The sequence below is a fragment of the Megascapheus bottae genome, chromosome 11 (genome assembly GCF_031878675.1).
Source record: "Megascapheus bottae isolate mThoBot1 chromosome 11, mThoBot2.hap1, whole genome shotgun sequence".
Lineage (NCBI taxonomy): Eukaryota > Metazoa > Chordata > Mammalia > Rodentia > Geomyidae > Megascapheus > Megascapheus bottae.
In genome coordinates, this window is record NC_143519.1 from 45,905,237 (window position 1) to 45,932,490 (window position 27,254).

Consider the following 27,254-nt stretch of genomic DNA (forward strand, 5'->3'; position numbering starts at 1 on the left):
AAAAAATAAGCAAGCTAGGATAGTGTGCTCTCCAAGCCGAGGTTCTCAAGTGCAAGTGGACACAACTATAGGCAAAAGCGGAAAGAGAGAGAAAAACCGTATGCTAGAAACACAAATACATTTTAAATGGAGTGCCCACATGGAGAGGGCATAGGTCTAGTGAGCCTGAAGCCCTGAGTTCAAGCCCAAGTACCAAATAACAGAATAAATACAAATACAAATGATGAAAAAAGACTTCTAGAAACAATTGTTGGCCACGAAGATTTTTTTTGTAGAATATCTCATTTACTCTTTCTCATTACATGACAAGATTTTTATACTCAATATGTTACTTTCTTACATTATACCTTCACTTGAACTTGTTTTCTTCTTTTGTTCAAAAATTGAAGATATTTTTGCCACACATAGGAGCTACAACCTCAGCTGTTGTTAAAAATATCACTTTAAAAATTGCTTTATTTGGTGCCGGGAGTTTGGCCTGGGTTCGATTTCTCGGTACCACATACATAGAAAAAAGCCGGAAGTGGTGCTGAGGCTCAAGTGGTAGAGCTCTAGCCTTGAGAAAGTCCAAGGACAGTGCTCAGGCCCTGAGCTCAAGCCCAGGACTGGCAAAAAAAAAAAAAATGCTTTATTTGAAACTTAATTCTGGCTTCAGGGAAGTACACTCATCTACTTGTTTATGATTAATAAAAGGAAAAATATGTTTAATTTACAAATGGAGTTCTGACTCAGACAGTTCCTGGAATACAGAAATATTTTTGAGACAAAAAGAACTGTATGCTGCTGCTTACCTTCAAAATGTCTGGCTTGTCATAAACTTCACATACATACTAATAAATGTTTTTAGTGTGGTTATTTGGAAAGAAGGCTGGAGGGAGGGAGGGAGGGAGGGAGGAAAGGGAAGGGAAGGGAAGGAAAGGAAAAGAAAGGGGAGAGGGAGAAAGGGAGAGAGGGAGGGAGGGAAGGAGGGAGGGAGGGAGGGAGGGAGGGAGGAAGGAAGGAAGGAAGGAAGGAAGGAAGGAAGGAAGGAAGGAAGGAAGGAAGGAAGAAGGGAAGGGAGGGAGGGAGGGAGGGAGGGAGGGAGGGAAGGAGGGAGGGAGGGAGGGAGGGAGGAAGGCAGGCAGGCAGGCAGGCAGGCAGGCAGGCACGCAGGCAGGTATGGAGTAGCCCTTTCTTTCTACTTGATGTCCTCATACTTTAGCCAGTTGCCTTTTGGAACTGCAGCTGAGCCTTGGGGCTGTGGGAGACTCATGTCCTTCATGCAGAGCCCTTACCTACCACCAGGACCGTGGCTTCATCTTCAGCCTAATTCAGATGTAGAAGTTTCCTGAAAATTCTGAGATAATCTAGAGAAAAAAAGTCACTGCTGCCCAAAAAGGCATCTGATGAACCAAATCTGCAGGTTTCTAAGCCCATGGAACAGGGGCCACCTTCTTGAAAACTTTGGCCCAGAGCTGTAGGGGTAGGTTATTTTCTGGTTCTGAGCATAGTACAAGTGCCACATGAGCAGATGTCTGCAATGATGTATGTAATGTCCCCTGCATACCTGTTCACCACCCGGGGGGGGCGGGGAACGGGGACACAGGCTACAAGTTCCCTGAGGCATGCCGTCTGGAAAACCACAGGTCTGTTTGGCACTAATTGGGCATAAGCTGGGCACCAGCATGCAGTGCTGAGGAATTTGGTTGTGTTACCATTTTCTTTGCATCCTATAGACCATCTCACTCTACACCGAAAGTAGAACAGCTTCTCAGAAAACCAGCCTGAGACAAGTCCAAGAACCCTTATGCAGTCAGGGCACTGTCCGCTCCCAGAGTTTTTCCCGAAGCAGCCACTGCCCCTTGGGGTTCTCTGTCTCATAGTAGAAGTCCTCTCCTGGAGGTGCCAGGGGTTCCAATGCAAAGAGTTCTGCATCCCATTCCATGTCTTCTCCAGAGAAGTGGGAGAGGATCTGCCTGGAGCTCCCCAGTCTGCAAGGGAAGAATGATGCACAGGTTCAAGTTCAGCTTGGCCACTGCACAGAGGAAGAGATGCCTGGATTACCACTGTTCTTGAGGAGAACATCAGACTGCCCCCTAGTCCAGGGCCTCAGGAAGGGTCAAGCAGTGGCATCAGGGGTTGTGGAGGACCTCAGGTGAGCCTGGGCCTGGCCTAGAAGGAGAAAAGCAAGGATTTGGGCTGGGTCATGTTATGGTTTTGTTGGCACTATTTGTGCTTATGTTTTGTTGTTGATAATTGCATTATCCTATGTCTACCATAAGTCTAGTGATTGAGGGAGGAGAAGGCTGTCCAGGGAACCTTCATTCTTTTAGAGTTGAATTACTTGTGCAGAAGCAAAGGAAGCAGCTGATGCCTCTTACCATGCATGCCAGTGCATGGAACAGAACTTACAGAATGGACTGGAATGGCCAGAGCAAGAGAGAATTACATTACTACACAACTAGTGCTAGGGAAAAAGAATCCAAGAGAGGGAAGCCACCAGAGAAAGTGACAAGATGGCCCCAGAGGGGCCTGGCTGGCAGGAAGCCCTCCACCTGAGTCTAGCCAATGCCTTTAAGGCAGGAGCACCTGTTTCTCAGTTTGCTACTTCTTCCTGGTGTTTTGCGCTGTTCAGCCTGGAACTCTCATTAAAGACCAGTGGCACACCATGTGCCCATGGCACTGAGTGAGAGGAGGAAAGTGGAGCCCAAAGCATGAGGACTAAGAGGGTAAGAGAGAGAAGGTGGCAGATAAAGAGCTAGAACACGTTCACAGGCAGGAATAGCAGTTCACCAGGCTACAGTACCATGAAAAACACAATTCTAATCAGCCCCCCCACCTCAAATACAAAAGAATAAGTTGGCATGTAGGATGGGGCTGCAAAGTCCCGTAAAGAACCAGCTCCAGGCAGGTGCCAGAGGGTCATGCCTATAGTCTTAGCCACTCAGGAGGCTGAGATCTTAAGAAGGTTCAAAGCCAGCATGGGCAGGAAAGTCTGTGAGCATCTTATCTCCAATTAAACAGCAAAAATCCAGAAGGAGAGCTGTGGTTTGACTGGTAGAGCACTAGCCTTGAGCACAAAACCTCAAAGGTAGTGCCCAGACCTTGAGTTCAAGCCCCAGGAATAGTACACACACACACACACACACACACACACACACACACACACACAGAGAGAGAGAGAGAGAGAGAGAGAGAGAGAGAGAGAGAGAGAGAGAGAGAGAGAGAGAGAGAGAGAGAGAGAGAGAGAGAGAGAGAAGGGGGAGGATCACCAGAAGGGAAGGCATACCGTTGGGGGGAACAGCTGAGAATGATGAATGGGGGAAAATTGATCAAGATGCAAAACACTTAAAAATGGACATGTTGGATGGTAACCTCTTTATATAACTACTTAAAGGAAAGAGGGGGGAGGGAGGGACACAAAAGGAAGAAAGGGAAGGAAAGAATGAAAGAAGGGATGGAGTGGGGGGAAGCATTACAGAACCTGGACATAGGCAATTATTCTAATTACAATATTTAGTTCAAGTACTTACTCTTTTTTATAAGCTTTGGGCTTAAATTTCAGGGTACTGAATGCCCCTTCCACAGCCTTGGGCAGATAAATGGGGTGTCTCTCCAGTCTCCTCTGGATGCCAATGGTCCTGCGCTCAGTGCTTCTTCGCAGCTGGCCCAGCTGGCCTCCGGGGCAATGTGAAGCATGCACAGCCATGTCCTCAGAATGTCTGCGCGGCGCCCTCAGGATCCAGTTGGAATGCAGGCTGTGCTCCCGGGAGCTGGTGGCCACTGGAAGAGAGAAGCAAGGGCCACTGGCGCCGAGGGCTCAGCAGCAGCAGAAACAGGAGGCGAGGGACAGGGTGGGTGGGCTGAGGCCAGGTGGAGAGAACCTCACTCAGCCCGGCCAGCTCTTGGAGGCCTGGAAAGCCAACCAAAGAGGGTGGGGGCAGCTGATCCTCCAGTTTTGTTGCAGACAGAACACAGAACACATTTTCCATTCAAAATGAGGCTAGCCAGGCACTAGTGGCTCATGCCTATAATCCCAGCTATTTAGGACCCTGAGATCTGAGGATCATGGTTCAAAGCTAACCCAGGTAGGAAAGTCTGTGAGACTCTTATCTCCAATTAACTACCAAAAAAGCCAGAAGTGAAGCCATGGCTCAAGTGATAGAGCCTTGATTGCAAAAGCTCAAGGATAGTGCCCAGGCTCTGAGTTCAAGACCCAGGATCGGCACACACACACACACACACACACACACACACACACACACACACACACACACACACACACACACACACCCTCTTCAGAGATCTGTATTTATCAACTTGAAAAGTTACTAAAGGTGTATTATATGCTAATAGGGAAACGAGACCCAATTTTTGTTAATAAAAATAGCCAGGTGTGGTGGCTCACGCTGGTAATCCTACCTACTCAGGAGGCTGAGATCTGAGGATCGTTGTTCAAAGCCAGTCAGGGCACTAAAGTCCATGAGACTTGTATCTCCAATTAAGCACCGGAAAATTGGAAGTGGTACTATGGCTCAAGGGGTAGGGTGGTAGCCTTGAGCTGAAGATCTCAGGGACAGTGCCCAGGCCCAGAGTTCAAGCCCTATGACCGACAAAATAAAAAATAAAAATAAAATACAGCCTGCAACACTGCTACTCAGAGATAATGATTACTGCTAACATCAGAGCATGTCTTGTCAACGGATTTTCAGTATTCTCTCTCTCTCTCTCTCTCTCTCTCTCTCTCTCTCTCTCTCTCTCTCTCTCTCTCTCACACACACACACACACACACACATTTATTTATTTATTTATATTGGTTGTGGTACTTGAATTCTGGGTCTGTTCTTGAGCTCTTCAGCGCAAGGCTACTGCCCTACCCCTTGAACTACAGCCTGGGTAATGGGGGTAACCTGTGAAATCACACAGAACCCAGACCTCACAGACATATTGCTGTTGAGGCCAGAGTAACCATAAACTACAAATCATCGCATGCCTTCTTTAAAACATTAGCTATGCCTTTGAAGATAATTTAATAGTGGTATCAAAAGCTCTTACCTTAGTGTCCAGAAGATAGTGACCCTCTGAATAACATTATTGTTAAATTGCTCCATGGCAGATAAATCAAAGATTAGAGAAATGGACAGTTTTACAATGTAAAATGACTATTTAACCCAAGTACTTATTCATTTTTTAAATGTTTTACTTGCTTTGGGCCTATCTATAAATGGATAAATGATATCAATCTATGGATAAATGAGTGAAGAAAATGTGGCATGAAGGGGCTGGATTTTCACTCTGCAGGAGGATAGTACCAGGGATGGTAAGGACAAAGTCAAGGCCTAGGCCCTATCTTCATTCCCTCTTTCAGGGTGCCCTTACATCCCACTGCCTAGCTTAGAATCAGAGCTGGATTTTCAAATATCATTTATCTTTTTCCTTTCTAGTTTTACAAAATTCTTGGGTAGGTATGCATAACATCAAATGTTCCATCTCAGCCATTTGTAAGGCTGCCATTCAGTCATACTATTAAGTGTATTCACATTACTGTGCAAACAGTCTCTAGAAAGTTCTCAACTCATAAAGCTGAATATGTCCCTGTTAAACAAAACCCCAATCAATCCTTTCATTGTTTCTCTATTGCTTTCCCAAATCGAGTCTTAGGAAAGTTCTACCCTGTCTTAGCTGGGTTAAGTAGACTCCCGACAGACGTTTCTCTCCAAACACTGTCCAAGCAGTGGCAGCAGGGACAACTAAAGCAGTAAAGCAGGAAGTAAGTCTCCGCCTGCTCAAGGAATCAAAGGGAGATGCCACGGGTTACTATGAAAGGGCAGGGCTTGGCTCCCTTTGATGGGAGAGGTGGGATTCCTTAGGCCTGTCTGAGAAGCCCACCCACATCCCTGCCCACCGTCAGCCACCATGCTCCAGTACCTTTCCAGTACTCACCATCAAAGTCCACGTCGTCATTGGGCAGGTCAGCCTCAGCAGCCCTCGGACGCCTGTCGGTCTCCAGCTCTGCAATGGTGGCGTCAAAGAAGGCGATGGCCTCAGCCACATCAGAACTGAACTGGGAGTATTTCTTTGAGGATGCTTTCTGCTAAAGGTGAAGGGGAGGAGACACAGTGGTCAGGGCCAGTTTCTGAATGGCTCCTGTGCATAAGCCGGAGATGCTGAAGAGACCACATGCTGTTAAAATGAGATGCAGAGTTGGGAATATGTGGGGTTTCAGAGGTAAATGTTATAGTCATATTATGGAATTGGCATTACCTGTCCGTGGATGAATGATAAAGAAAATGTGTACGCATGGTAGAAACGTATCCAGTCAGCAGAAAAAGAATAAAACTTTGCCATTTGCCACAGCATGGTTGGAACTGGAGGCCGTTATCTAAGTGAAATAACTCCGGCACAGAAAGCTGCACATTCTAGTTCACATGAAGAAAGGAACTAGTTCACTTCATAGAGGTGGAGAGCAGCAGAATTGTGCTCGGGGGAAGAAGGGAAGGTGTGAGGGGAAGAAGGGGAGGTGTGAGGAACATTGGAGGAGGTCAGACAACAGGTGCCAAAATGCAGAATAGTAGGAGACACACATTCTAACAGCTTGCAGTGTGACCGGATGTCAACATTTAGAACAATGTATTAAATATTTTTATATAAAACCAAAAGAGAAGACTTTGAAGGTTCCCAGCATAAATGTTGGGTGTTGATGGCTCATGTCTGCAGTTCTAACTACTAAGGAATCTGAGATCTGAGGATCAAGGTTCAAAGCCAGCTAGACCAGCAAAATCCATAAGACTCTTATCTACAATTAACCACCAAAAAAGCCCCAAGTGAAGGTATGGCTCAAGTGAAAGAGCACCAGACTTGAGCAAAAATGCAAAGCAAGAACTAGAAGCCCTGAGTCCAAGTTCTATTTAGTGCTTAACTAAGTTCCAGGTTCTGTGCCGATTCGATCTCTAGTTATTTTCTTCTTCAACATGACTCACGGAGGCCTGGGAGCTGAGAGCCACTGAAAAGTCCAGGCACCAGGTGAGGGCCATGGAGGGAAACTCCAGATGAGAGACAAAACAGACATATGAACTGAAGAATTTAGGAATTAATGGAACCCCTCCACCTTCTGTGATTATGGGCTATTTTTATCTAATGTAGAATTCTTTTATTCTATGTCGGCATTTTGGAAGTGGAATATGGAGATGGTTTTATCAGTGACTACGATTACATTACAGATCAGCGTGCTGGAAAAGAAAAGAAAGACATTCCTATGTGTATACTTTATTTTGTGATATGTATGTGCTTTATACCTCTAGGAAACCCTTAAATTATGGGCTCTTTTCCTTATTTTAATTACAAAGATTTTTCTTAATAAGAAATATTAGAGGACTACAACATAGCCCTCGGTCTTTTTGAAATTGTTTATTATTGTTATTATAAAGGTGATGTGCAGAGGGGTTATAGTTACATAAGTCAAGAAAAGAATGCATTTCTTTTTTTGGACAATGTCACCCCTTCCTTCACTTTCTCCCAGTTTTCCCCTCCCACCCTTACTCACAAATTGTATACTTCATTTTCAATATAGTATCCACTGGGTGTCACTGCTACGTTTTTCACCCTTTGTCCCTCCATTTCTGTGCCTCTCCCCTCCCCATTTTTTGCCAGTGCTGGGGCTTGAACTCAGGACCTGAGCACTGTCCTTGGCCTTTCTCAAGGCTAGAGCTCTACCTCTTGAGCCACAGAATCTCTTCTGGCTTTTTCTATGTGGTAGTGAGTAATCGAACCGTGGTTCACATCTGTAATCCCAGCTACTCAATAGGCTGAGATCTGAGGTTCGAGGTTTAAAGCCAGCCAGGACAGAAAAGTCAATGAGACTCTTAATCTCCAATAAACTAATCAGAAAAGGCCAGAGGTGGGCCAAGTGGTAGAGTGCTAGCCTTGAGCACAAAGTAGCTCAAGAACAACACTTCCAGGCTCTGAGTTTAAGCCCCAGGACTGGCAAAAATAATTTTTTTTAAAAGAAAGAAAACAGTGACTCTTTGCTTGGGGCCAGGCGTTAATTAGAAGCAGGGTAATCCCTGGCATCTCTGCCTCCATTTTGTATCTCTCTCCTTTGCTCTCCATCTCAATCTCCTAGAGTCACCCTGGATTCCAGGAATGACGGGACTGATTGATAGCATAGCTCTTTATGACAAAATCCAAACACCCCCCCAAGCAACAGTAATCCTCCAGGACATACCACCTACCAAAGGAGGGCAATTATCTATAATGATGGTGCTGGATCCTGGAGCAAGAAGAATCATCTAATAGGGACTAGGTGGCCCTCCAGTGACAATGGCGATAACAATTTCAGCTCCTCACAGGACCAAAACTGAAATAATGACCAACCAGACCACACTATTCCCAGGACTGCTTAATTATGTATACTGTATAACCCCTGCCCCATTTCTTCCTCTGTTTTATGGGAAAGTTGATGCAAGTACTCCAAAGATGAGCTCTTCCAAAAGCAGACAGTGCGTTCATCAATCTCCTTTCCCTGGCTTTTACCTCTACGTGTGTCTTTAATTGGCACACTGGATTGCCGACTTACTGAACCGGACATGTTGAACCCTGAAGGTAGGCCCCTGGCCTAGGCCTCCTGTTATACTGCCACACTAAAAGTCAAATTTACAAAGATAGAACTATGGTAAAGCAAAAATGTATTCTGTTTAACCAAGCCCAGGAAGACAGTCTAGAAATCTGTCTTCCCTATTCAAACATTATCTATGGGACTAAATAGGAAAAGGACAAAGACAGGGTCCAAGGGCTGTATGCATGTGTGGGTTACAGTTCTGGTTCTGTGTATTTCCTTGGCACCATGACTTGGGGGAAGACTTTCTGCTTCCAGCAAAAAGAAAAAAAAAGTGAAGCTAGAAGGGAAAAGCGACTTAAGGTTGCTTCTTTAAATTCTCGAAGTTTAAGGTAGTCCCTGTTGTAATTCTAGTCTTACTCTCTGGCTTTGCTAGAGCCAACAAAAGTGTCTCATGATGATGATGGTGCTGGGCAAAAGACTCCACATCTAGTCAGGATGAACAGGTGAGTAAGCTCTAGTCAAGAGATAAGCATGAAGGTATTATTAATCAAATGGATTCCAAGATAGGTTAAAAACAATAAGGTGCCATTTTTCACTGGCTAAAAAAAAACAGGTGAGTGAGAACAGAACAAAAGTCTTGGACTAAGCGCCCTAGACCCTTGTGTACTTCCTGGTACTTGGCCCATAAGAGGTCCTCCCAGCTCCTTGCACCTTACCTAAGAAGAAGAGCACCCCACCACAGGGGTGTACTTTCCCAGCCCCAATCTTACCCAGGCCTTCCGTCAGGCAGGATCTCTCTTCTGCTTGTATTCCTGAGGGGTTTTGCTTTCTGGGTTCAGTGTTTCGCAGCCAGCTCTGCCTTCTGCTTAGACACAGTTTCTGTATCAACAGTTTTTTTTCAATACTGGGGCTTGAACTCAAGACCTCATGTTTGTGTTCACAGGGCTGGTGCTCTACCACTTGAGTTAAACCTCCATTTCCTAGGGGACAGGGAGGGAGGTTGCTGGTTAATTGGAGATGAGTCTCACAAAGACTTTTTGGTAGTTTTGAACTGCCATCCTTACATCTCAGCCTCCTGAGAAGCTAGGATTGTAAGCGTGAGCCACCAGTGCCTGGCTTCAGTGTGTTTTAAAGGCTAAGGATTCTAGTAGTTTCCTACCACCAAGGGTAACCAAATATCTTGGTTTGCTCAGGAATTGTCCTAGTTTAGGGCTGTTTTCCCATTCTCAAAAGTGTGTCTAGTTGAGATATAATAGCCTTGTCTCTCCACTCACAGCATTCTATTTATGCCATCTCTCCATTTTCTGAATTCTGCAGTTGGCAGACTGTCCATTTTACTAACAACTTAATGTGCCTATGAGAGTATTTTTCTTAATGATTCACAAATTTACATTCTTTGATCTGAGTTCCTAGTTATCTTTCTTGATGTAATTTTGTGCACAATACCTTTTCTCAAACTTCCAGATTCGGTTTATTTAGTATCTGATCTAGTATTTTTAAATTCCTCATGGAAAAAAAAACTTGAGTATAAAAATCTGAGATCTTATGCGCAGGTGGCTCACGCCTGTAATCCTAGCTACTCAGGAGGCTGAGATCTGAGAATCATGGTTCCAAGCCAGCCTTGGCAGAAAACTCCCCACGAGACTCTTATCTCAATGAACAACTCAAAAACCAGAAGTAGTGCTGTGGTTCAAGAAGCTCAGGGACAGTGCCCAGGCCCTGAGTTCAAGCCCCACAACTGACCAGAAAAAGGAAGGAAGAAAGGAAGGAAGGAAGGAAGGAAGGAAGGAAGGAAGGAAGGAAGGAAGGAAGGAAGGAAAAAGATCTTCACAATTTTTCTCTGATATTCCATATTTTCTTTGTCCAAGCATGTTTTTTCTTTTTAAAAAATTAGCTATCTAATTTTTTAGAAGAAATTTTTTACATACTCATTACCTGTTATAATGAAAATGCCTATTAAAAATTAATATATTTGATAACAAATCCAAAAAAACAAACGGATTGGGTATAAATGTAATTACTTTAACAAGCACATACTCATTAGTAGTTGCAATGAATGTAAATGCAGAGTTAAGAAACACTTTTTGTGTATGCCCGTTCTGGAGCTTGAACTTGGGGCCTAAGAGCTGTCCCTGACCTTCTTTTGCTCAAGTCTAGAATAGAACTCTACCATTTGAGCCACAGCTCCACTTTTGGCTTGTGCTGGTTAATTGGACATAAGAGTGTCATGGACATTACTGCCTGGGCTGGCTTCAAACAACGATCTTTAGATCTCAACATTCTGAGTAGCTACCCTAAGAGAAACTGGTACTTGACTTTAAAAATGATTTTTTTTTGCCAGTCCTGGGGGGCTTTCCTCAATGCTAACACTGTACCACTTGAGCCACAACACCACTTCTGAATTTTCTATGTATGTCGTAATGAGGAATAGAACTTGGGTCTTTGTGCATGTTAGGCAAGCACCCTACCATTAGGCCAAACTCTCAGCCCTAAAAACAATTTTAAATGTAAAAACCATAGGAATTATGACCCAGCGCTCCAACTCCTGCGCATTTATCCAATTAACCACAAACCAGGCTACACTGAAGACACCAGCACAACCATGTCTATTGCAACATTGTTTACCATAGCCAAGACATGGAGTCAACCCAATGTCCCCAATGAATGAATAGATCAAGAAAATGTTGGGGGGGAGGGAAATGGGGACAAAGACATGAGAAAGGGTATCAATGTATATGAAGTAATGCACTTTCTATTTGGCGAATGTAATGTAACCCTTCTATTAATTACAATAAAAAGTATATGAAAAAAAATGTGATAGGCCGGGAGTTTGGCCTAGTGGTAAAGTGCTTGCCTAGCATGCACAAAGACCAGGGTTCTATTCCTTGTTACCACATACATAGAAAAAAGCCAGAAGTGGCGCTGAGGCTCAGGTGATAGAGCTCTAGCCTTGAGAAAGTCCTTGGACTTTCTCAACCCCTGAGCCCAAGCCCAGGACTGGCAAAAAAAAAAAAAAGAAAGAAAAGAAAAGAGAGAGAGAAAGAAAAGAAAAGAAAAGAAAATGTGGTATATACACACAATGGAATTCTTTGCTTCCATCAGAAAACGTGATATTGCCTCATTCATGAGGAAATAGAAAGACTTGGAAAAAATTAAACTTAGTGAAGTGAGCCAGACCCAAAGACACATAGGCTGCATGGTTCCACTCATTTGTAATAATTAGAATGTGCCTGAAAATCTACAAGTAAACCTAATGGTAGTAAAAGACAAATAATTACACCTGAACACAATTAATTGAACAACACTCTAAACATTCACACAGCAAGAACAAAGGAGATTGTTCTTAGGATCACAAGGGCTTAATAGCTATGCACATATGATCATATAAAATAGCATTTATTGAAATGAACTCTACAAAATGGAAATGAGGTTGTTAATTACACTGATGGCAGTTCTTTTTTTCTTCTTTGATTATTTCTTTGCTTATTCCTTTCTGTTGCTTGTTTTTTATTTCTGTGTCCTTTGTCTTGTATATAAATTTATCTCCCTTGGGGATGGGAAAGGGAAGCACAGAAATGGTGGGACAAAGAGTGAACCAATTCAGTGATGAAACACACTAGACACTATGTTGGAAATGAACTATACAATTCAGAGGAGAGGGAAATGAAGAGGGAGGAAACTGGGAGGAATTAAGGGAAGGGATCACACTGTTCAACAGGAAATGTACTCATTGCCTGATTTAGATAACTATAACCCCTCTGTATATTACATATACAGTAAATATATTAAAATCTAAATAAAAAATACTATATGAGTGACTTCCATGAATCCTTTATCCTCATCACCAGCTTTCAGAATTGCCACCTGCCATTTCCTCACTTTTTAAAGCTAATCTTAAATATATATATATATAATCTTACTCTTAAATGCTTCAAAATATATCTCTAACAGTTAAGCTTTCAATAATATCATACTGAACAAAAGGGATTGCTTTTTCATACATAATCAGTGCGTGTCTAGTATATGTAGTATTTTTCCTGACTGACAAAAATCTGCCTTGCGTAAGTGGTTTGGTCAGGTTAGGATGCAAACAAGGTGCACATGTCCATGTTCTTAATCTCTAAGTCTTCTGTCTGCCATTTAAGAAGAATGTGAATGCCATGGAAGAACCTGAGTTATTTGTTCTGTAGAATTTCTCACACACAGAGTATATTTTCCTGCGGAAGGAAGGAAGGAAGGAAGGAAGGAAGGAAGGAAGGAAGGAAGGAAGGAAGGAAGGAAGGAAGGCAGGCAGAAAGAAAGAAAGAAAGATTAAAAAGCCAAAGCAAAGGGGAGCAGGGCAAGAGTGGCTTATATCTTCATTCCTATCTACTCAGAAGGCTGAAACCTGGAAGCTTTGGCAACTCCATCTCCAAACTCATCAGTGTAAAGCAGATAGGAGGTGCATGAGCAAACAAGTGAAATCCTGAGTTTAAGCACTGGTAACAGAAAAAAAGACAAAAGGAAGCTCACAATACACGGCAAGGACACTGTTTTGTATATTCTATGTCTATGGAGGATTACGCCCTAGCTTTACAATGAACGCCTCCTCAGCCTCTTCAGAGCTGAACAGTTCTCCACTAAATACATTTGTTATGGGAACAAATGACAACATTGTGCAAATGGAGCTATCAGTTCTTTACATCTTCTACAACAATTATTGGCACTGAAATGAAGAGTCCTGTGCCTGTCATTCTTCACTTTGCCAGCAGAACACTAGCTCAAGCTACATCTACATGTAAGTTTACATCTTTAAAATACACTACATTTTAAAGAAAAGACAGTAAGTAAGCATCAAATGAGCTAGAAAGTTAGTTAAATGGAGTTTAGTGAGCAAGGCTTCTATTGTCCTTTATAAGTCCATTTTGAAGTGTTTCTAAATTAATTTTATGATCATATTCTTTATGCCAAAGTTTAGCCATGAGTGAAGTCCTGGCTCAATTCTAGCTTTTTCCTCTAAGCTTGCATGTACCTTCTGCCTTACATTCTTGGTGCTTCCTCTTACCACACTGACAGAGGCTCAGGGTTTTGGGTTCAGGAATATCCATTTCATAATTGTACACATTGGGACAGGAGTCATCAATACTCTTGCATAAGTAGTCTTTCCTGAACTCAGCACTCCAAGCAAAAGTGAACAATGCCTTTTCAAGCTATCTTCTAGAACAGAGCTTTTTTTTTTTTTTGGTCAATTGAGGGACTTGAACTCTGGGCCTGGGTGCTGTCCCTGAGCTTTCAGCTCAAGGCTAACTCTTGAGCCACAGCGCCACTTCCAGTTTCCTGGTGGTCAATTGGAGATAACAGTTTCATGGTCTTTAGTGCCCAGGTTGGCTTTGAAACGAGATCCTCAGATCTCAGCTTCCTGAGTGCTAGGATGACAGGTGTGAGCCACCGCACCCAGCTTTAGAACAGAACTTTTGTACTACATCTTTGTGAAGGTCACATGGAAGGCTTGAGGCTTGCTGGTCCTGCCTGGCTGTGCCTGAGATCTCCAGGGTCCTTTTACCATCCTCCCTGCAGCAGCCACAGGGAGAAGGAACATTTCTAGCAACATCAGTGCTGCACTCTGCCTCCCATCATTTATCTTTCATCAGGCTGAGGACTCAACTTTCTTCTCCCAGATGGAATCTTCTCATTTTCCCAAACCAAACCCCATGATATTTCTTACCTCAATGCCTGAATCCCTAAAGGTGATTTCTGATCTTTTTCTGTATTTCCTATCAGTTTCCGACCTGCCCTGGGGTTTCATCTGCCCTGTGGGAACCTACATTGTCCCTTCCTCCAATCTGTTCATTTTCTGCTGGACTCAGCAGAAGATATAAAATGTCCAAAATAACCACCTGTTTTAGACAGCAGTATTCTGTCAGAAGATAGAGTAAGGGAACATTCTAACTCCAGCCATCCTAAAGGCAGTCATCACAAGCATTCAATCCTCTTTCTCCCTCTCCTACCTATCAAAGTCTTTGCCCTCCATAGGGAGTCATTTTATGGGTCCCCTCCGCCATGGGATTTGTGCTGATTGCAGCATGATTTTCTATGCTCAGATTCTGCCTTATATGCACCTGTCACACACTGTGTCACATCCCTGCAGCCCTGTCCTATGTCAGGGATTCTGAGTCTCTTCCTTGAGATGGCTTTGGGAAACAGCACTCACAAATAGAATGTAATTAGCAAGGCATGGTGGCTCACACCTGTAATCCCAGCTACTCAGGAGGCTGAGATCTGAGGATCATGGTTAAAAGCAAGTCCGGGCACTAAAGACAGTGAGACTCTTATCTCAAATTAACCACTAGAAAAAATGGGAAGTGATGTTGAGGCTCAAGGGGTAGAGCAGTAGCCTTGAGCTGAAGAGCTCAGGGATAGTACCAGGTCCAGATTCAAGCTCCACGACCCACCAAAAAAAAAAATGGAATTGCTTTTGATAGACACTCCCTCCTGACTGAGACAGATTGAATACTGGCAACTCCAAGAATTCTGTTTATAAATGTTATTTTATTTTTGTCGGTCATGGGGCTTGATCTCAGGGCCTGTCCCTGAGCTTTTGTGCTCAAGGCTAGCACTCTACCACTTTGGGCCACAGCGCCACTTCTGGTTTCTTAATGATCTGTTTGTAATTTTTGTAATTATAATGTTATTGTCTTTAAGTAATTGTATAAAGGGGTTGCCCCCCAGTATGTTAGTTTATGTGTATAATACATCTACCCGCTTCCATTCAGTGGAACCTCCCCACATGTGTGTGGCTCCAGCTACGGCATTGAGAGCTGCTGTTTCAGATCACAGCTGTTCATGCCTGTCATCCTAGCTACTCAGGAGGCTGTGATTTGAAGATTGTTCCGACCCAACTTAGGCAGGAAGTCCATGAGACTCTTATCTCCAATTAAGCACCAACAAAATTGGAAGTGGAGCTGTATGGCTCAAGTGGTAGAGCACTAGCCTTGAGGAACAAAGTTAAAAATAGTGCTCACGCCCTGAGTGCAAAGCCCAAGACCAGCATCAAAAGTTTTCTTTAAATTTTTTAAAGAGAGAAAGCCTTGCCTTCATCTCTAAACATTCAGCATTGACTTTAGTGCCTGAGATGGAGTAAAATTACTTTTGGAGCCTGCTAATAGAATCAGTGTATGTACTATCACCTAGTGTTTTATTTGCCAATCAATTTGAGTATTGCTAATTTATGACTCTGGAATTTAACTTTACAGGTTTGAAAAACTCTACTTCTCAAGGTGCCCCCATCAGCTTCCAATACATTCTAACAAACTGATATTCACTTAAAAATTTCGTATATAACGTCAGACCAGAAACCGTGAAACTGCTACATGATAAAGTAGGAGAGACACTGGAACTCAAAGGCACAGGCAAAAGATTCCTGAACAGAATCCCAGGGTCACAACAGATTGGAGAGAGACTCAATAAATGGGACTCCTAAAAATAAAAAGTTTCTGTACAGATAAAACATAGTCTCAAAAGTAGAGAGACAGCCAAGCAACTGGGAAAAGATATTCACCAACAATACATCTGACAAATGCTTAATATCTAGTATCTACAGGGAACTCAAGAAACTAATCCCCCGAAAACCCAATAAACCATTCACTAAATGGGCAAGGGAACTAAAGAGAGATTTATCAGAAGAAGAGATTAAAATGGCAGAAAAGCATATGAGTAAATGTTCATCATCTATGGTCATAAAGGAAATGCAAATAAAAACAACTCTAAGATACCACCTTACCCCAACAAGGCCAAGATTTTGAACTCAGACAATGACAGATGCTGGCGGGGTTGTGGAGAAAAAGGAACCCTACTACACTGCTGGTGGGAATGCAGACTAGTTCAGCCACTCTGGAAAGCAATGTGGAGGTTTCTTAGAGAACTGAAAATAGACCTTCCCTATGATCCCGCCATACCACTTCTGGGCATCTATCCTGAACATCATGACCCAGGATATTACAAGGACACCTGCTCAGCTATGTTCATCTCTGCACTATTCACAATAGCCAGGCGATGGAAACAATGCAGATGCCCTACTGCAGATGAATGGATACAGAAAATGTGGTATATATGCACAATGGAATTCTACATAGCCAACAGACAAGATAAAATAATGGCATTCACAGGGAATGGATGAATCTAGAGTGAATCATGTTGTGAGACAAGTCCAGACCTAAGGATCAAAAGGCACATGGTATCCTTAATATGTGGCTATTAAATCCAAAGAGTACAAGAGCGAGGACTCAATAACTGCATACCCAAAGCTATAGACATGGTAATGGAAATACAAACATAACTATATAGACATAAAAACCTATGACTCTATAGACATAATGTTTTATTTCATAAATTAATGTTTCTATGACATACAAACCCTTAGCCTAATTGTGATTAAGTTCTAAATACTAAGTCCCAGTGATTGTAAATAGAGATTCCCTCCTTGAACACTTGTTTGTTAAACTTGTCATTTAAAATATGATGTAAAAATCAATGTTAATAAAGTCTTTAAAAAAATTTTTGTATGTAGAAAGTACATTCAATACACGTAATCTACCAAGCATCACAGCTTAGCCCTAGCCTGTTCTGAATACTCACAGAATTCAAGCCTGGCTAGAATACTAACAGTGACCTACACTTGGGTCAAGTTCATCTAACTCAAAGCCTGTTTTACAAAACGTTTGATATCTCACATTCTTTATTGAACACTGCATCAAAACTGAAAAGCAGAATGGTTGCCTGGCAATACTCTCACATCATCATAAAGTCAAAGTATCACATGTTACAGATGATTTGTATTTATTATTCCTGTAGAATTGTGGTAACACTATTCTGGGCTAATCAGAGCTGTAAGTCCAAATGTCACCTAATGTAATTTCTAGAAAGGAACATGTAATTGGTCTGGATTGGGAAGATGGTTTCACCAATGAATCATTCAACTGGGTGAAATTAAATGCCAAATGGCTCAAATCAATCCACAAAAAAAAAAAAAACATTGAAAGAAGATTTTCAGGATAAATCTTAAGAGCTCCAACTTCTGCCATACTTCAAATAGTTTCAGGGCCCAGTCAAAAGTAAAATTTATGTTCTCCGTTGGTTATTGTAGCACCTAAGAAAATAGACACCCATACCAAAGTTTTATGAAAAACAAATAGTAGTTTAAAAACAAGAATTATAGTTATTAAAAGCAGACACCTTAGCAAAAGAACAGTCACTGACATTTAAATGCATACATACACACCCCCACATGCAAGTTTTCAATAGATAAGCTAAATAATTGGTAGAGTTGCCATAGCTGAAGAAAGAAAAAAAAACATTAGTGAAGGAAAAATTCAACACAACGAGAGAAAAAGGAGAAAAGAAGATCTCTAGATGAACAAAACCTTGGTACTAGCTATTATGAACAAACATCAACAATCCACCCAAAAACCTGTGACAAAACATGGGGGTGGTTTCCCTGAACATCAAGTGAGCAACCGGCATTGTGGCAGACAACAAGTAGGTGGCCTCTAAACCCTTCATCTGTCTACCTGAAGCAGTGTGAGATCCGAGGGCAGGGAGTTTAGTGCCCAAGTTTCTCCTCCCTCCCTAATTCAGATGTTAGTCATGAGCCCCAGCTTTTTTTACCTGTGCTCTGACTGACCAAGTTGGCATTCACACAATCTCCTGCTTAGGTTCAACTAATTTGCCAGAATGGCTCACAAGAAACGGAAGCATGTTTACTGTTTTGTTTGTATAAAGCCTATGGTAAAGGATACTCAAGAGCAGTAGAGACAGAAGTTATATGAGGCCATTTCCACATCCTTCCTCTAGGAGTGCCACACTCTAGGACCTTCAGGTGCTCTGCCCTACCATCCACAAGCATTCTGATCCCAGTCTTTTTGGAGAGAGAGATTTATGGCATGATGATTCAATTATTAGCCATGGGTAATCAATTTAACTTTAACCACCCCTCCCCCACTCCATGACCAGATATTGGGTAATGGAGCTTATCCTGTCTTGGTCTTTCTATTGACCAGCCCCCATCCTGATGCTAACCAATCTACTCAGCACACACAGACTCTTACTGACTTGAAGAGTTCAAAGAACTTGAAAGAGGAAATAGATATTTCATAGCCTCACATTTAAAGAAGATTCTTTCAGAATATCATTTTATTGTTACCCATTAATCACACCTTTAGAAATCCGTTTAAAATGCTTTACAGCCCATATGATAAGATGTGTTTATGTTTAATGTTTGATAATTGCTTGAAATAATGTGTTAAAGTTTTTGCCTTTAAAATCCTGGTATACAAAAACTAGTTAACACCATACATGCCTATACATATCCACACACACATACATACACACAACTTAAGAATTATCCAAGATAGGGGCCGGGATCTTGGCCTAGTGGTAGAGTGCTTGCCTAGCATGCACAAAGGCCCAGGTTCAATTCCTCGGTATCACATACATGCAAAAAAAAGCCGGAATAGTGCTGAGGCTCAAGTGGTAGAGCTCTAGCCTTGAGAAAGTCCAAGGACAGTGCTCAGGCCCTGAGCTCAAGCCCAAGACTGGCCAAAAAAAAAAAAAAAAAGAGTTATCCAAGATAGCCAAATACCAGTGGCTTAAATCTGACATCTTACTCAGGAGGATTGTGGTTTCAGGCCAGCTTGAGCAAAACAAGACCCCCACCTCAATAGGAAAACAGATATGTGGATTGAGTTCTATCTGCTATCCCACCTGCGGTGTGAAATGCAAGTAGGAGGACCACAGTCCAAGACAGCCCAGGAAAAAAGAGAGGCCCTATCCCAAAGATAATAATAGCCCAAATGGCTAGAGGTAAAGTTCAAGCATCTGCCTAGTAAGTGAGAAGCTCTGAGTAAATTCTAGTACCACCATATAAATGAATAAACAAGCAAGGCCACCCATCAGATACCTTACAAATTTAATTAGACATTCGCATTTTATTTACTCTAATATATATATATATATATATATATATTAAATGCAAATATATTAGTAGATAAATGAGGGAGAGAAGAGGATGGAAGGGTAAGTGGGAGACAATGAGAGAGGGCAGTAACAGTGTTTAAGAAGAAATGTACTCATTACATTACATATGTAACTGTAACCCCCCTGTTCATCACCTTTATGATAAAGATATTTTAAAAGATAGGCTTAAGGGGCCGGGGGTTTGGCCTAGGGGTAGAGTGCCTGCCTAGCATGCACGAAGACCCGGGTTCGATTCCTCGGTACCACATTCATAGAAAAAAGCCAGAAGTGATGCTGAGGCTCAAGTACTAGAGTTCTAGCCTTGAGAAAGTCCAAGGACAGTGCTCAGGCGCTGAGCAAGTCCAGGACTGGCAAAAAAAAAAAAAGGATAGGCTTAAAATTTATATAGTGATTATCTCTAGATGGTAGGGGTCATAAATTTTTGTTTTTGTTTTTGTTCTTATACCTTCTATGTTTCATAAATTTCACCTAACAAACATATAGAAAATGTGTCACTAAAAAGCATCCTTTTGATGGGCTCTGGACCAATTACACACTGAATGCTTTGATCATTAGAATATGGTTCCATATAAACATATTCAAACAGCATTTTATCCCATTAAAAAGAAAAGGCAAATCTCTACTTATCCAAATAGCTGATCTCTGGTATTTCCCAGTCTGCCATTAAATTTTGTAACCATTTTCTTTTTCTTTTACGATTTCTCAGCTTGTTGATTACTGTGCATCTACCATGTGTTAGATTTCTGCTAGAGACAGGAGTTAAGGAGATCAATGAGAAGATGAACTGTCCATTAGATGAGCTCACAGTCAGTGACCAGGATTAGCAAATGAACAGACCATTTCAACACATAGGCTGAGTGCTGAGGCAAGAGGGAATCTACAGAGTTAGATTACATTTGTGGCAAGAGGCAATCTGGGGAAGTGTTCACAGGATAAGAAGTCAGCCAGATGAACAGGGTGGAGGGAGAGGAAAAGTATTGTTTCTAGGCAAGGCCAAGAGCTTTTGTGTGGAGGGCAGGCTTGGAAAGCAATCACATCTTTTGTGGCTTGACTGAGAGTAAGTGACTGCTGGCCTCACATGCTCTGTTATCCATCATTGTTACATGGCCTGCCATCTTGCAGAAAGTTCTGCCAAGCATAATGGAATACTCTTTGCAGGTCATATTGAATTTTTACTGCCTTTCCACTCTGCAAACTAGATATACACCAAGAGAAAGATTCCTGCCCCCACTCTCTAGTACTGATACAGAAAAATCTGCATTTTAGTATCACTGCATCTGAAAAGTAGTTCCCAGAAGTGCAAACCAGAGTCTACTTCCCATCTCTTATGCCATTAATCTATAGATGATTTGAATCTTTACTGATAGCACGAGATTCAGACCCATCTGCTATTTGCTGTATTTGCTACTGATACTATATTTTATGAATGAAGACTATGTGATCTTAATTGAAAAATGATTCTGAAAGCTAACTATGTTCAGAATAAAACTGTTTTATCACTTTAGGCAGCCTTTCTCCAGAGCTCAACTGATTCTTCTGAAATTATTCTTGCTTTCTTTTCTTTCTTCCTTCCTTTCTTTCTGTGTTTTGTGCTCATTCTGGGGCTTGAATTCATTGCCCATCACTGGGTTTTTGTGTTCAAAGCCTCAAAGCTAGTGCTCTACCACTTGAGCCACATCATCACATCTGCATTTTTGCGGTAATTCATTGGAGATAAGAGTCTTATAGACTTTCCTGCCTGTGCTGGCTTTGAACCATAATCATCAGATCTCAGCCTCCTGAGTTTCTAGGATTACAGGTGTGAGCCACCAGTGCTTGTCTTGAAATCATTCTTATAGCACGTGAATTTCCTTAGTCAAGGGATGGGAATGGATGTTCATTTTCTGATTTGTATAGTCTAGGCATATATACATGCAAGCTTCCCATAGCTTGTGTTGCACACATAATTCTTTAATTGATTAGGTTTCTTCTGACTGACAGTAACCAATCTGAGCTGATGAGGCCTATGAGTTTCACACAGTACTGTGGTCTCTCTTAAACAGCCTGCCGTCACCAGTCAACTCTGCGCCCAGAAGCTCCGAGCTCTCCTCGGTAGTCACTCGGGCCAACCTCCACGGACAGGGTTGACTTCTCATGGTAGGATGCTGTTTGTGTACCTGTTTATCTAGCCCTAAAAGTGTCAACAGGTATCCTCTCCTGATGACAGCAAACATCCTTGTCAGAGACAACACAGTCACATACTTCTCTCTACCTCCCAGGAAAAACCAAAAGTTGTAGGATAGAACATAAAAAAATAGAGGGAATTCAGATGCCTGCTACATCTGAATGAACCTAGAAAACATTGTAGTCCACAAAGTAAATCAGAGATGAAAGTGTAATACTACATTATTCCACTTCCAGACATGCACTGATGTTTTCCACTGACAGCAGAACCCACATACAGGTGACGGCAGCCTGTTAGGACTCTACAGGCTTTGACAGGCTCGCCTTCCTAGTTAGTGTAAATGTACTTTCCGATGGTCACACAGGGACGAAGTCACCTACTAGCCATTTCTTGTAGTGCAAGCATATTGTACATACATGGGCTAAAGCTATTTTATTGTGCCAAACTGAGAGATGCTATAAGGAGGAGAAAGGGAGAAGTGAAATACTCCACAGCCCCTTACAGAGGATGGGCTGCAGCTTGAGGAAAGCAACAAGGGACAACAGGTAAAGAGAAAAATCAAGGCAAAAGCCCATCTGGGACAGACATGGCCTGAGAAGAAATGGCAGAAGGGAGAGTTGGCTTTTGCTAAGATGTGGGGGTAAACAGAAGTGTTGTCCTGCAACATTTTACTTTTCAGTTTGCTCTCTTGAGATGAATTCAGCAAAAAAAATTTCACAGGGTATTGGAAAGGTGTTGGTCTATGCATACTTTAGGCTTCTGAATTCTTCCCGGGGCCCAAAGGGATGGGCAAGGCTACATGCTTATGCATCCTTCAGCCCTCACTAAAGCGCAGTTCAAGGCCCATCTTTGGTTGCTACAGCTGTAGTTCTTGGAAGTCAGGAACTCTGCACTGGCTTATCACCTTCCTAATGTCCCTTGAGATTGGTGCATCTCCAGGCCAGATTCTCTGTCTTATTCACCAGCATCTAGAACATTTCCTGACTCACAGCATGAATTTGATAAGCATACTCAGGGATGCATAAATAATGTATTCATGAATGGTTATTCCAAAGTTACTAAAAGCATTATCAATCATGTCACCTAAGGTTTCCAATATCAAATACTGAGAAATTTGGGAATTCAAAGTTGGGGGGGAACCCTCACTTATCCTAAACAATGTATGTATCTCTTCTCAGATTGTGAGAATTGTGAAGTGAGTCTGGCTTTCTATGACTTTAACTTCCATCCAGTGAAGAGCCAAATCTAGAGTTCAGCATCTATGTTCTGGCTGACATGATTCACATGATCTGCAAATGCTTTGGTGTGATGTTGACTTTCCATGGATCTTCTTCTCCCCCCCCCACTTCTACTCCACCCCCTCTGTTCTCCTTTCTGTTGCTACTTCAGTATTCTGGAGGGTAGCTCACTCACATCAGATATTTTGTAGGATAAGCTGTGAGGAAGCACTTGCACAAGAATGAATAGAGACCACAATTCCTACCCTGAGGACACACCTGTGGAAAGACTATCCATGTTGTCTTTTCCTAAGGCAGGCTGAAAAGCACAAAAGCAGGCAGGACAGTATGTGAGTGCTATTGAGACCTTGGGTGAAATGGAATCAATAGTAATCTGCAAAGGAAAGATGTCAGAATGGAAGAGAATGTCATGTATGAATTGTTCAGAGGTGCTCGTGTCATATATTTCTGGTGCTCTTTTAGCCATGTTTCTCCTGGGAAAAGGGAGACCAGATCATGTAGACCCCTTCCGGAGACTTTATCACAGAGTCTGTGCTCAGCAGCAAACAGGCTTCTCCCTCGCCATTTTCCCTGGCCCAGAAATACAGGATACAGCAGCCCTCAATGCCTCCCAAGCTGCACACTCTAAAATCTTGTATTACATATGCTCAAAATGTGTTTTCCCAAAAGAAAGGTGCTGGTAAATACAAACAAAGATGTGCATTCTGACATGGATTTAAAAGCCTGGTTCTCATGGAGGGAAGGAAATGGGGACAAAAACATGAGAAGGGATATCAATGTGTATGAAGTAATTCTCCTTCTATATGGCGAATCTATCTGTAACCACTCTATTAATTTCAATTTTTTAAAAAAACTGGTTCTCTCTTACTCAGGAACTTGGCCTGTCATAAATCCTTCCCTGCCTCTGAGCCTCACATTTCTCATCTGTAGAGTGGGGCTTGCTTACCACCTCCATGTCAGAAGCAGAAGCTGATCTGATGATCAGAAGTGAAGAATAACAACTGATTGTCCCTGCTATGTCATGGTGAGGCACAAGAGCAGAAGAGTAGGAGAGTATTACTGCTTCTTTGCCCTGACACAAGGAAGAGGCCCAGAGCAGGAGGCTCTTGCATTGTCAGCTCAGAGACTTCACATTCTGGGACAAACTCCATTTCAAATACTCTGTCGTTCTGCAATGAGGCTCTGAGTTGGCCATTCTAACATCTGAATATCCAGACCCTGAGTCTCAAACTGTAGCTAGTAGCACTGATGTGAAAGTCATCTGATTGCTGTTGTTTTACTTTTAAAATGTTGGAAACCATTTTAAATTCATTTTTACAACAACCTCTTGCCTGGAAGGAGAAGCAGATCACCACAGGGACTGGCTGGGACCCCCACATGCAGGGTCTCAGGGGGCTTTCTATACTAACCCTAGGCTCAACTCCTTTTCAGGTTATTCTCACTGCCTCAACCCTCTTAGGCTCAAGATTTTCCCAGAGTGACAGGATAGCAGATCAATTGGCATCCTAGTGTTTTATGTCTTAAGCTTCATGCTTCAACCAGCCTATTAAAATTAAAACTCCAGAGCATGACACTCTGTACCTCTGGACCCCAGCAGTGGCTTGTGAGATCAAATTAATGTGGCGTGTCCAACACCTTAAAATAAAATAATACAGAATGCTTTGGGAAAACATCACAGTATCAAGTAAAGAAGGAGGAATAAAGTCTTTCTCAAAACTGTCTTTCTGGTTGTATGTCGGGCTAAACTGGTCAATATCAAGAGTATATTTCTTACTGAGGTGGATCTTGATCAAAATAGGTTTAAAGACACTATTCCTAAGACAGTGGCAGATAAGAAAGCCAGGCTCTGACAGGTCTAGAGACTGCTACCTGGAGAAGGTAGCAGGAGGGAGCACCTTGGGACTACAGAATATGGCTGCTCTCATTCTCCCCTATCTGTGGTCCCAAAAGCGTCTCTAAACAGAGCTTATAACCCTAGAAGATTCAAGCTAGAAGAAAATCTCAAAGTCCTGAAATCATCTTTGTAATCAGAGGCAGCTTCCAAAGAGAAAGGATGGTTTATGGATCTATAGCTGACTGGCCATAAGATCTCCACTCTAAGGCCCAGTTCTGGAAGGCTTTTCCATAGAGCCCAACACTGACATACTTTTGTAGTTAAAGTGGTTATTTAAACTAGTCCCACTTGGCATTAAATGCAGACAATTGAAACCAGTAAGGCTGTGCCAAGTCCTAGAGATCTGATCACAGTCCCATCAGTCATTCAACATTAATGGATGATGTATGGCCCGCAGGACGCTCTGTGGAGCCAATCGGGAAGAAGACAGAAACCTTCTTGCTCTGAATGCCTGCTAGTCTCGCTATCAGGAAAATGCTTGGCAGAGATGTGCAACAAAAGAGCCTCAGCTCCAGACATGAAAAACAAAATGAATTTGAGAAAAGGAAAAGAAAAGGAACTGACAAATTGGGAAGGACACCACTGGCACCAGGTGATGTGGCAGGTAAAGATGGGCTAACTGGGTGTCAGCTTCCTGTGAGGAGGAAATGTCTCCCCACCTTCTATACTGGTGTTACGTGTATGCTCACGAAAACCTTAAGAGGTACAAAACTCTCTGGAAAGCATAAATGACAAGATAAACACAAGTGATTTCGTTCACTAATTTCATGCTTGTATCTGGCTGGAGGCCCTGGACAATCTACTGCCAGCCACGGATTCTTGGTGCCATATCTCAGCCACCAGAACACCTGAGCCCACGTCCACTTCTTTCATTGGCCTGGGAGCTAAGCACTAAGACACTGGGAGTTCTTCAGTACATGCGAACAGTTCACTTTTCACTGGGATTTCTCAGTGTAATTGGGGTAATTTTTTAAGTCACAATAATTTATTGAGAAATCACTCATTATCATCCAGATACCATACACACATTATCTTATCTATAAAGTCTGGCCACAAGTGACAGAAGAAGGTGCAAACAGTCAGCCCTGAGACACTCCACCACTCTTCTTTACATCCTCAGCATGAGAAGCTGTGGGGGGCTGAGAGCTCACATCTGGAATCCTAGCTACTCAGGAGGCTGAGATCGGAGGACCATGATTGGAAGCCAACCCAAGTAGGAAAAGCCACAAGACTCCCATCTCCACTTAACCACCACTACCACCCCTGCCAACCCCCCCTCCCCCGCCAACCTCTCCCTCAAAAAAAGCCAGAAGTGAAAAACTAAGGGAGGGTCCCTGGGCCCTGAGTTCAAGCCTTACTACCGGACAAATAAATGAATAAGCAGGAGGCCTGGCCCCTCCCAGGCCAGGTAGAGCCTTGGAGGACTACTGACCCATTGCTCAGAAGGTTTCAGCTGGATTAAGCAGCCTATGCCCGGGGTTCTGGGGAGAAGTCCGGAGGCCGCTGCCCGCTGCTCAGCCACCCTTACCTTGGTCTCCTTGAAGGTGGACTGGCCGAAGGGCTTCTTGCCCGCCTTGGAGGACTTGGAGGAGGTGGAGGAGGCGGCGGCGGCGTGCGCCCGGCCCGGCTTCAGGTCGCCCAGGCTGCTGAGGAATTGCCTGCGCAGGGCCAGCAGCTCCTGCAGGTACTGCAGGCAGTCCTGGGGGCGCGAGTACATCCACGCCCGGTCCTCCTCCCGCGGCAGCGGGCACAGGCCGCTGTCCATGCTGCTCGTGCTTCTGTATTTCTTCAAGGACTCGCTGAACTTCTCGCCGTGCTCCCCAACCACGTACATGGAGGTGCTTCGAAGGAGCCTGACGTTGGGCCCGGCTCCAGGGTAGTAGGGACTCTCGGCGGCGGCCTTCCTCTGGGGCCCCGAGTTAAAGAGGGAATGGATCTTTCTGAGCATGGTGCTGGGTTTCTGCCTGTGGGTCCCTTCCAGCGGCCTGCGCCGCCGCCACTTGATCTAGCTGGGGGTAGAGGAGCCCACATCCAGGGCCCGCGCCATGCGCCTGGCGGGAGGCTGTCCCGGGCTGGAATCCCTCCCAGCACGCGCGCCCGCCGGCCGGGCCGGGCCTGGGGCCTACGATGTGGGGCAGCCAGGGCAGGGTCTGTGGGGTCAGCAGCACGCGTGCCCGCCGACCCCTCCGCCGTGCCCGGCAGTGCGCGTCCATGCAAGGCCCCGGCTGGCTGGAGACGCGCGGGCGGGCGATCGAGGCTCGGTTACTCCCTTTCTTCCCTTTCCTTTTCCATCTCTGGGCGTGGCCTCACTCCATTCTTTGACTTGATCTGTCCCCGGGATCTCTTTTTACATCTCCACCTCGCTGGCTCTGGGGCAGAATCCCCTAGATCCATAAACCAAGTCCTACCTG

At 43.4% G+C, this 27,254-nt stretch overlaps 1 protein-coding gene across 1 annotated transcript; it reads right to left on the reverse strand.

Moving 5' to 3' along the window:
• Window positions 1-1,792: 1,792 nt before the first annotated feature.
• Window positions 1,793-26,791, reverse strand: C11H13orf42 (chromosome 11 C13orf42 homolog). The gene is made up of 4 exons (XM_090341733.1): window positions 26,372-26,791; window positions 5,924-6,071; window positions 3,513-3,762; window positions 1,793-1,970 (listed from the first exon to the last, which is right to left on the reverse strand). The coding sequence occupies exons 1-4, from the start codon at window positions 26,789-26,791 to the stop codon at window positions 1,793-1,795; spliced, it is 996 nt and encodes a 331-aa protein (XP_090197859.1).
• Window positions 26,792-27,254: the final 463 nt, after the last annotated feature.